Here is a 9205-nt window from a genome sequence, read left to right as displayed (position 1 = left end):
GTGGTGGTGATGGTGGTGATGGAGGTGATGGTGGTGGCGGTGGTGGTGGTGATGGTGGTGGTGGTGGTGGTGGTGATGGTAAAGGAGGTGTTGATATGGAGGTGATGGTAGAGGTAGTGGAGGTGATGAGGATGAAGATGGCAGCAGCAGTACTAGAGTACCTATTGTAGCTATTTTAAATACTTTGAATGGATTAGCTGACTTAATCTTTTCAATAGCCCTATTTTGGCAGATAGTATTATTATCCCCACTTTACAGGTGGGCAAATTGAGACATATAAAGAAGTTAATTTCTTTGCTCAAGAGCATACAGGTAGTAAGAAGTGGACAATTCTAACCCAGGTCAGATCCCAAGATTCCCTTGGAGTTGGATGTAAGATCACGTGTGTGGGTGTGGTCATTTTTCTGCAGAGAGAACCCTTAGTTTGCTGTGGGCACAGAGGGCAGATCTGTGTGGATGCCCTACCCCCATGCCAGCCATCCTGTGAGCATTAGCAGCCCAGTGCCAGGTCTCCTCACTTAATGGGCACTTGCTATAGGTGGGAATCCCTCAAGAAAACTTAAAACTGGGGTGCAAGCAGTCCCTCTGTACCACCCCTCATACTCTGTGTCTCTTCTCACAGGCCCGGCTCCCACCTGTGCGAGAGGTTCTTCCCAAGCCTGATTGTGGCTGGGTGTGGGGAGCCCCCTTGTCTTCCCTCCGCCAGGAATCAGATGGACCTATACCCCTCTTCCTCAAGGCCTAATCCCATTCACCAGGGCTCCACCCACATGACCTAATCACCTCCCAAAGGTCCTAATTCCTAATACTATAACCTTGGGGATTATTTTTGAGCGATGAATTTTGCAGGAACACATATGTTCAGACCGTAGCATAGTGGTGGTTGTGATAATGGTGACTTTATGCATGTTGAAGTCATGTGGAATCATATAATGACTTTAACCTGAGGGAAGATTCTGATCCTTTTTTTTTTTTTTGAAGTAAATTAAAAAAAATATTTTTTTATTAACTCAAACACATAGATCATGTATACATTAATGCATTTATGGGGTACCATGTGCTGATTTCATATAGAATTAGGAACGCACTGGATAATATATACCTCATTGATTGTGATTTTTAGTCTGGATGCTCTTTTTTTTTAGAGACAGAGTCTCACTTTATCACCCTTGGTAGAGTACCATAGTGTCACAGCTCACAGCAACCTCCAACTCAGCCTCAGCCTCCCAAGTAGCTGGGACTACAGGCACCAGCTCAGCCTCAGCCTCCCGAGTAGCTGGGACTACAGGCACCAACTCAGCCTCAGCCTCCCGAGTAGCTGGGACTACAGGCACCCACCACAACTCCTGATCATTGTTCATTGCAGTTTTGCCGGGGCCGGGTTCGAACCCACCACCCTCAGTGTATGGGGCTGGTGCCCTACCCACTGAGCCACAGGTACCACCCAGTCTGGATGCTCTTGTTGCAAATGACTGAAAAGCCCAATACAAGTGGCTCAATATTGGCACATACAACAGAGAAGTACCAGGCATGGTGGATGTCTGGTTTGGTTTGATCCTGCTGTCTCCTCTTGGGTCAGTTTAATAGCTACTGCTAGCTCCCAAGGTGGGAGGCTCATGGTTTATACACAGAGATGACAGTACCATCTTTTCTCATCATTTAAAGCAGGAGTCCTCAAACATTTTAAACAGGGGGCCAGTTCACTGTCCCTCAGACCATTGGAGGGCTGGACTGCGGGCCCCGGGATGAGTCAGCTGCTAAGCAGGACAGGCAGCGGCAGCAAAAACACCCGGCGAGCTGGATAAATGTCCTAGGCGGGCTGAATGTGGCTCGTGGGCCGTAGTTTGAGGACGTCTGATTAAAAGTGTCTGATTTCCTCAATATCAGGTAATAAAAAGGAGTCTCAGTTTCCCTCCATTGGAAGAGTCTAAATCACATGTTCATCATCAAACCAGTGACGAGTCTAGGTCTGGGTGGGGTGACAGGCTGGGGTTATGTTAAAGGCCTGGGTCCACCAGGCCCTGCCCTTACATCTGGGGGTGGGCCCGGTCCTACCTGTACTCCCTGGCTGGGCACCTCAGGGGGAAGCTGGGAATGAGCCTCAGTCACCTGGAATCTCCTCTCCATTAGGGCTCCACACCCCACCTGAGGCAGGTGCCTGAGGGGTGAGAGTGGGGGTGGGTGGTGGAGAATGGTCTTTGTGAATCTCCTTAGAAGGCTTGGAGCAAGAAAGGTCTTTGGAAGAAGCTGGTATATATTTTAGCATTTTTTGTTATATAAATAATATTTGTTAATGGTTGAAAAATAGAAGGTACAGGTTAGCAGGAAGAGACTTTCCTGGTGACCCACAGCCTGCCAGCTCGTCTACAGAGCCCCTGCTCCATGGATTTGGGTTTCGAGATAGTGGGCAGGTTCTGACAGCCACCTGAGCCCATGACCCCAAACTCTCTCTGGGTCCTCTCACCCCTGCTCTTCTCCCACAGGCAGCCCTGGTTTTACGGCTGGGGCTTTAACCTTCCACGAGGCCAAGCCCTGCTGGAGAAGTGGAACCTCATTCCCGAAGGCGTGGACATCCTGATAACCCACGGACCACCCCTGGGTAAGTCTCGCATGCCAGGGGGTGCTTGGGGCAGGAGCTGGCTGGGCCTGTGCTCTCGTTAGCCTGGCCTATCCAGAAGAGTCCGCATGGGCTCTGCTGTAAGTCCAACTTGCTGGGCACTGGGAACATGTCATCCCATTGTTACCCCTTATTTCCTGAGCACCTACTGTGTGCTGGAGCTTGACATGTCACCCCTGGACTCCTCCTGGCAGCATGGGAGGTCAGGGCATCAGCCCTCCCAGACACAGATCATGGCTGTCAGGCCTTTGATGCTACAGAGCCCAGTTTTGGCTGCTGGACACCACCACGACCCTGGGGCATCATCCAGACAGCCCTCCCCCACCAGAATCCTGAGACCCACTCCCTTCACCTTGTTCCTGAAGTCTCCAGGGCCCGTGGATCCACCTCCCACCATCACTCCTCTTGCCCCCACCTGCCACCCTGGTCCAAGCAGGGAGCGTCCCTCCCCTGTAGATCACTCCCTGCTCTTGTCCACCGCCTCATCTGAGAGTTCTCTCCACTGTCCCCTCCCCTTTCCTTACCTCCCACAGCCTCTCCGTCTGCATGGTTCTTCCTCCAAACTTTTTCCCAGCTCCTTTCCTTCTCTCCATCCCTGCCAGCCCTGCCTCAGTCCATGACCACCTCTGTGGCCTCTTCACTGGCCCCTCAGCCCAGAGCTTGCCCCTTCTCTGATCCTCATGTATACCATGCTATCCATCTATTACCCTCAATGACTCCCTCAGGCCTTACAACAAAGTTCAAACTCAAGGCTCTCAGACCTAGACCAGCCTTTTGCTCCCACCACTTCCTCCATGATCCTGCCATCACTCCCTTGGTGCTTGGAGCTAGTCCCTCTGTGGGTGACACTGGACCAGGGGTTAACCCCATGGTGTACTAGCCTAGAGGAGCTCACAGGCTGCAGATGGGAGGGTTAAGGAATGGCCAAGCCCAGTGGTACCCATGCAGTAGTGAGGGAAGCTTGGCAAGTCAGAGAGAGAGGCAGCTGCTGTCAGAGGAGGGCTGGGGGTCTGCAGAAGAGAGGGCATGTGTGTGGGGTCTGGGAGAAGCCACGGGCAAGATGGCTATGGGGGGGCCAACATCTGCCAGGACAAAGCTCCAGACACTGGGGGCCACCCACCTAGCCAGTGCCTTTGGTGGCCCCCCACCCCAAAGTCCAGGAAAGGAAGGTTTGTTAGCCCCTCTGGCCAATGGAGGGAGCCCAAGGCCCAGGCAGCACAGCGAGATTGTGGCCAGGTTAGTGTTGCCTCACAAAGCGTCCTGACCACTGGGACAAGTTCCCGTCAACATCTGGCACCCTCAGTCACTTGGAGTGGGCTCAGTGGCCCAGACCCTTTCGTGTCCCCCCTTCCCTTTCCTCCCCTTCCACACCCTCTCCCCGCCCTTTTGGTCTTGCTTCCTTGGTTCCCTGCTTTCCTCCCTCCTTCCTCCCTTCCCAACCCCTCCTTCCTCCCCTCCCTCCACCCCTCCCTCCACACACAGTGTCTTTTTGCTCTGGACGCCCCAGCCTGGCCACTCCTTACAGAAGCCCAGCTCCGATCTCGAGGCACAGCCAGTCTGCCAGGCGTCCCAGCTGGCGCTGCCCCTGCATCATCTCCATCTTCCTGTGTGCCAGGAAGTCCCGGAGCTGGACGCCCCTCCCCACCAACACACACTGGGGATTGGGAAGGGGCCCAGCCCCAGGCATGGGGGATCCCAGTGCCCAGCCCAGCACCTCTAACTGTTGAATGAACCTGAGGCACAGAGAGGTTTAGTGACTTGTCCAAGGTCACATAGCCAGCAGGCAGCAGAGCCTGGGATTTAAACTGGGGTTTGTGCCAAGCCTGCACCCCACCTACCCCTCCCCTCTTCTCTGCTTCCCCAACTCCCTTCTCTCCGTCTGTCCGTCTGTTATCTTTAAGGCTGTTGCAGCTTTCTGGGCTTCCCAGTCCCTTCTTGGCAGTTGCAGAAGCCTGTTTCGTATCCCCACCCCCAGAGAGGGGCTGGGATGCACCCTGACTGTCCACTGGATGTAGTCAGTTACTCTGTGTGTGATGTCCTGTGAGGATTGGCAGCCACCCAATGGCTCCTTGAGGCTGGGGGTGGGGATGTGGGGCAGACACATTCACAGCCACCTGAGCAGTCTTGTGTGGACACAGGAGTTCATGCTCACGATTTTGTGGTGTGTGTTTGGAAAGTTTTGGACATGGAAATCTCACTCCTGGGCTGGGTGTTGGGAAGACCTGATCTGCCACCTGCCACTGGGGTGCCCTCGGCCCTTGGTTTGCTTATCTCTGTAATGGGTGGATGTTGCTCTAGGGACCACTTGAGAACGAATGGTCTGGGGGCACCAGCACTAACTAAGCACGCCACCAGAATCCCTGGCCAGGCTCCTTCCTGCAGGGAGGGTCCCAGCGTAGCCCTGCAGAGGTGGAGGGGAGGCCCAGGGCCCAGGCAGGATGTGGCAGTCAGGTTTCTTCCTTGAGGGTGGAGGCAGGGCAAGGACAGCCTGCTGGGGGCAGGGGTTGTGCCAGGATCCTGTGTCTCTCCGAGGCTGCAGATGCTGCCACCTGCCACCTGCGCCCTGCGCTGTGAGGGGCTAGGGGCCAGGGGCCAGGGGCCGGGGGCTGGGGGCTGGGCTTCTGGGCCCTATCATTGCCCCTCTGCGTCTCCCCTGCACAGGCTTCTTGGACTGGGTCCCCAAGAAGATGCAGCGGGTGGGCTGCGTGGAGCTGCTCAACACGGTTCAGCGGCGGGTCCAGCCGCGGCTGCATGTCTTCGGCCACATCCATGAAGGTCAGTGGGGGTGGGATGAGGGGCTGAGGGCTCCTGACTGACCCTGCAGGGGGCCACATCCCCTCTCTTTGTCCTTGGCCACCTCCTCTCTGATCTCTGGCTCTCAGCCATTGCCGAAATGCTTAGTAATAGGAAGATGACTGTCAAGTCAAGGAAGTAATGTGAGACTCAGGGTACATTTTGCGTCCTTGGAGCCCTGCACCTCTGCCGAGCCTCTAGTCTGGGACTTCTTCCAGAGAGAGGCAGGGGTTTTCAGAGGATGGGACATTTGGATCAGGTTGTGGAAGGTCCATTGTATTTGGTAGGCACACTCTGAATTCTTTGAGGCTGACGGCCCGATCGTGTTGCTCAGGGCCTGCATACAGTAGCTGTTAATGAATGTGGAGGGACAGTCTGCCTGCCTGAGAGGTTCTGGGGCACAGAGAATCCCCTTCACCACACGTGTTCTGGCTTCTGTCTGGGGGAGCTGGATGGGTTGGTGGTGAAGGGGACGTCCACTTCTTGAGGGCAGTGCAGGGTGGCTGTGAGGGACAGTGTGACGTCACGGCCAGTTCTGACTGCCTACACTGCTGCAGGCTGGCCTATTGCTGCATGGGGCATTCCCTGTCAGACCTCAGGCACCCCTCACCGGAGCCTGATTTTTCACCAGTGTGGCACACAGCCCTCTTTTTGCCCCGTTTTGAACATTTATCTCACCTACCCAAGTTCTCCCTGTCACATCTCTACAGGAAGCATATTGGCTGCCATGGGGCGTGGAGACCAACATAGTTCCTTCCCAAGCCATCTCCTAGTGTCCTGAACCTCTGTTTGTGGTCAGGCCAGGGCCCCTAAGCTAACACCTGTTCCTGGTCCCCATCATATCATTTTCCAGCTCAGAAGCACACAAGCCTCAAACAATTCCCCGAGAGCCTCTGCAGCTCAGCATCAAGGGGCAGGAGTGATGAGGCCTCACCTGCCCCTGGAGGAGCCACAGGCTTATGGAACAGATGAGTGATCAATCCTGGGACAGTCAGGGCAGTGATGGGAGACACGGGCAGCTTGCATGATGTGGGCTGATAATAATGGCTGCCATTTTCTGTGGCCCTACTATAGGCATGTGGTTCCATACCTCAGCACAATGATATAGGCAACCTCCCTCCCACACAGGGAAGGGGAAATGTACCTTTTAATTTGGAAGTGATCTGAGCTGAAGGATGAGGTGGTGGGAAGAGGGTACAATGGAGGCAGAGAAGAATGCACACGGCGATGATGGCAATGCTGGTGGTGAGGACGGTGATGTCAGTGATGAGAGTGATGATTACATACTGATGACGATGGTGGTGATATAATAATGAGGGTGATGGTGACAGTGGTATTGGTGGTGGTGATGATGATAGTGTCGTCATGATGACAGTGATGATGTCGATCATCATCACATCACCATTACCATGGTGGTGGTGATAATGGTGATGATGGTGTAGGGACCAAGGCTCTTGGCCTCCAAAGTTTCCCTAAAAACTTGCTGACATGAGGTGGATTGATTATTAGGAGAAAAGGCATAAGATTTTATTTTACCTGTATACATGGAGGCTTCAGAAAGAAAACACAAAGATACAGGAGAAATTGTCCATTTTTATGCTTAGGTTCATCAAAATCTGGATAGTGGTATAGAAATATGTTTGGACAAAAAATGTAGGATTTGACGCTGATAGACTGAGTGAGGAAACCCAGCTGGGCTGTCTGTCTGGGTTCTCGGTGCAGCTTTCCCCCCTCCTCAGTGTGGGGCCAGACCCTCTCTGAGATGGGGGTCTAATGGCGCAGTCAGACGATGGGGGGGTCAGATAATGTCACCAGTTTTGACATAGAATAATTGTAGGTTTTATGGCTGTCTTTCAGGAAAAGGGGCTCTGATTTCACTGGCCTGCCTTGGGAAAGAGGGATTCTGCTTTCTATGGCTAGCCTAAGGGAGGATTGGGACTGAGAGACAGGGGACAGAAGGTCAGAGAAAAACTGCTTTTGAGGCTGTTTGCAAGGTATTCATTTTGGGTTACTGCTTGCTGAGCCCCACCAATGTGGATGATTTGATAATGGTGGTGGTGGTGGTGATAGTGATGCTAATGGTGGTGATGGTAGTGATGGAGGTGGAGGTGGTGATGGTGATGATGGTGGTGATGGTGGTGGTGATGGTGATGATGGTGATGATGATGGTGGTGGTGATGGTGAGAAGGATGGTGATGATGGTGGTGATGGTGGAGATGGTGATGGTGGAGGTGGTGATGGTGGTGATGATGGTAACAGTGATGATGGTGGTGATGATGGTGATGATGGTGATAGTGATGATGGTGATGATGGTGGTGATGGTGATGGAGGTGATGATGGTGGTGGTGGTGATGGTGAGAAGGATGGTGATGATGGTGGTGATGGTGATGGTGGTGGAGATGGTGGTGGTGGAGGTGGTGATGGTGATGGAGGTGGTGATGATGGTGGTGGTGATGGTGAGAAGGATGGTGATGATGGTGGTGATGGTGGAGATGGTGATGGTGGAGGTGGTGATGGTGATGGTGCTGATGGTGATGATGATGGTGGAGATGGTGGTGGTGATGGTGAGAAGGATGGTGATGAAGATGATGATGATATTCGCCGTGTGCTCATGTGCCAGGCACTGAGCACTGTACATGGAGGATCATCTCATTTAATCCTCTCAGTAGGCTTGGAAGCAGCATCTATGACTATCAACTCCATTTTATAGATGACAGGATGGACCTTGAGAGTTTTAGTAGCTTGTCCACACATGGTCAGCCCACTGCGCCTCTGCCCACCCTACTGCCAGACCCTCACTGCTCTGGGTCCTGACCTGACAGGCATGTGCTTACTTTCCAGGGTATGGTGTCATGGCAGATGGGACCACCACCTATGTGAATGCATCTGTGTGCACTGTGAACTACCAGCCTGTGAATCCACCCATAGTCATCGACCTCCCCACACCCCGGAACTCCTGACTGCTCCCTGCTGCCATAGCCCTGCCCGCCCGTGTCAGCTACATATGCTTGGCTGAGAGCACAGACCCCCAGCCACCCTCCCTACCATGCTGAGTGACCCAGACAATCTGTCTGGCTGCAGGGACTAGCCCAGCAGACTTGCTGAGGCATTGGAATGACCCTTCAGCCTTCCATCACCTGGAATCGGGACCCTGTGTGTCCCCATTTTTCTACGTGTACGTCTGTGTGTACCTCGTTAAAGGACCTGGTATTTCATGGCCCTGTCTTGCTTGGGACATGACTGAATCTTTATCCTCCTCAGCTGGACTCCCTCCTGGTTTGTGAGGCTGCTGCTCTTGAATGGTTCTTGGAAGTTCTCCCTCTGCCCAAGGGTCTGTGTGGCTGCAGGCCCCAGGGCAGGGCTAGGGGAGGTTTTGCAGCCTGGGTGCAGACGGCCCTTCTTGTCCTCCCAGGCCAGAGAGGAGACAGGACTGCTGGCGGTGGGGGCCCTCTGAGGGGTGTTTAGGGACATCTCAGGAATTCAGACCGTACCTGGCTGGGCCTACAGCAGTTTGCCTGGCGTTGTTCTCCCTGTTTCTTCCTGTGGGCATTTTCCCTGACTTGGACGTGGCCTGAGCAGCCTGGGCATTCACTCTCAGCCTGCATTTGGGGGACTGGATCTACAGAATGAGCCTTTGGAGTGCCCGGGCCAGCAAGAGGCTTCCAGTCACAGTGGGACAACCCTGGGTCCCTGGGGACTGTGCTGTTCTATAGAACTCAGCAGCCTGGTGTGTCTGCAGGCTGAGGCTATAGCAGTCCTGTCACACGCACACCCCTCTTAATTTAATGAAGTGGG

The 9205-nt window shown here is 53.8% G+C and overlaps 1 protein-coding gene across 4 annotated transcripts in view; it reads left to right on the top strand.

Moving 5' to 3' along the window:
- The window catches only part of MPPED1 (metallophosphoesterase domain containing 1), a 71800-nt gene extending 63034 nt beyond the window's left edge, over positions 1–8766 (top strand). Inside the window, exons 5-7 of one of the 4 annotated variants that reach the window (XM_003783127.3) lie at positions 2484–2599; positions 5279–5392; positions 8252–8766. In XM_003783127.3, the coding sequence (XP_003783175.2) occupies positions 2484–2599; positions 5279–5392; positions 8252–8370 (349 nt within the window). In that variant the 3' untranslated portion in view covers positions 8371–8766. The remainder of the gene's footprint in view (positions 1–2483; positions 2600–5278; positions 5393–8251) is intronic. The other 3 variants (XM_003783126.2, XM_003783125.2, XM_012814186.1) reach the window with 3 other exon arrangements.
- The last annotated feature ends 439 nt before the right edge of the window (positions 8767–9205 follow it).

Source organism: Otolemur garnettii, unplaced genomic scaffold, assembly GCF_000181295.1.
Source record: "Otolemur garnettii isolate 467f Iridium unplaced genomic scaffold, OtoGar3 scaffold00007, whole genome shotgun sequence".
Lineage (NCBI taxonomy): Eukaryota > Metazoa > Chordata > Mammalia > Primates > Galagidae > Otolemur > Otolemur garnettii.
This window is presented reverse-complemented; position numbering and strand designations above follow the sequence as displayed.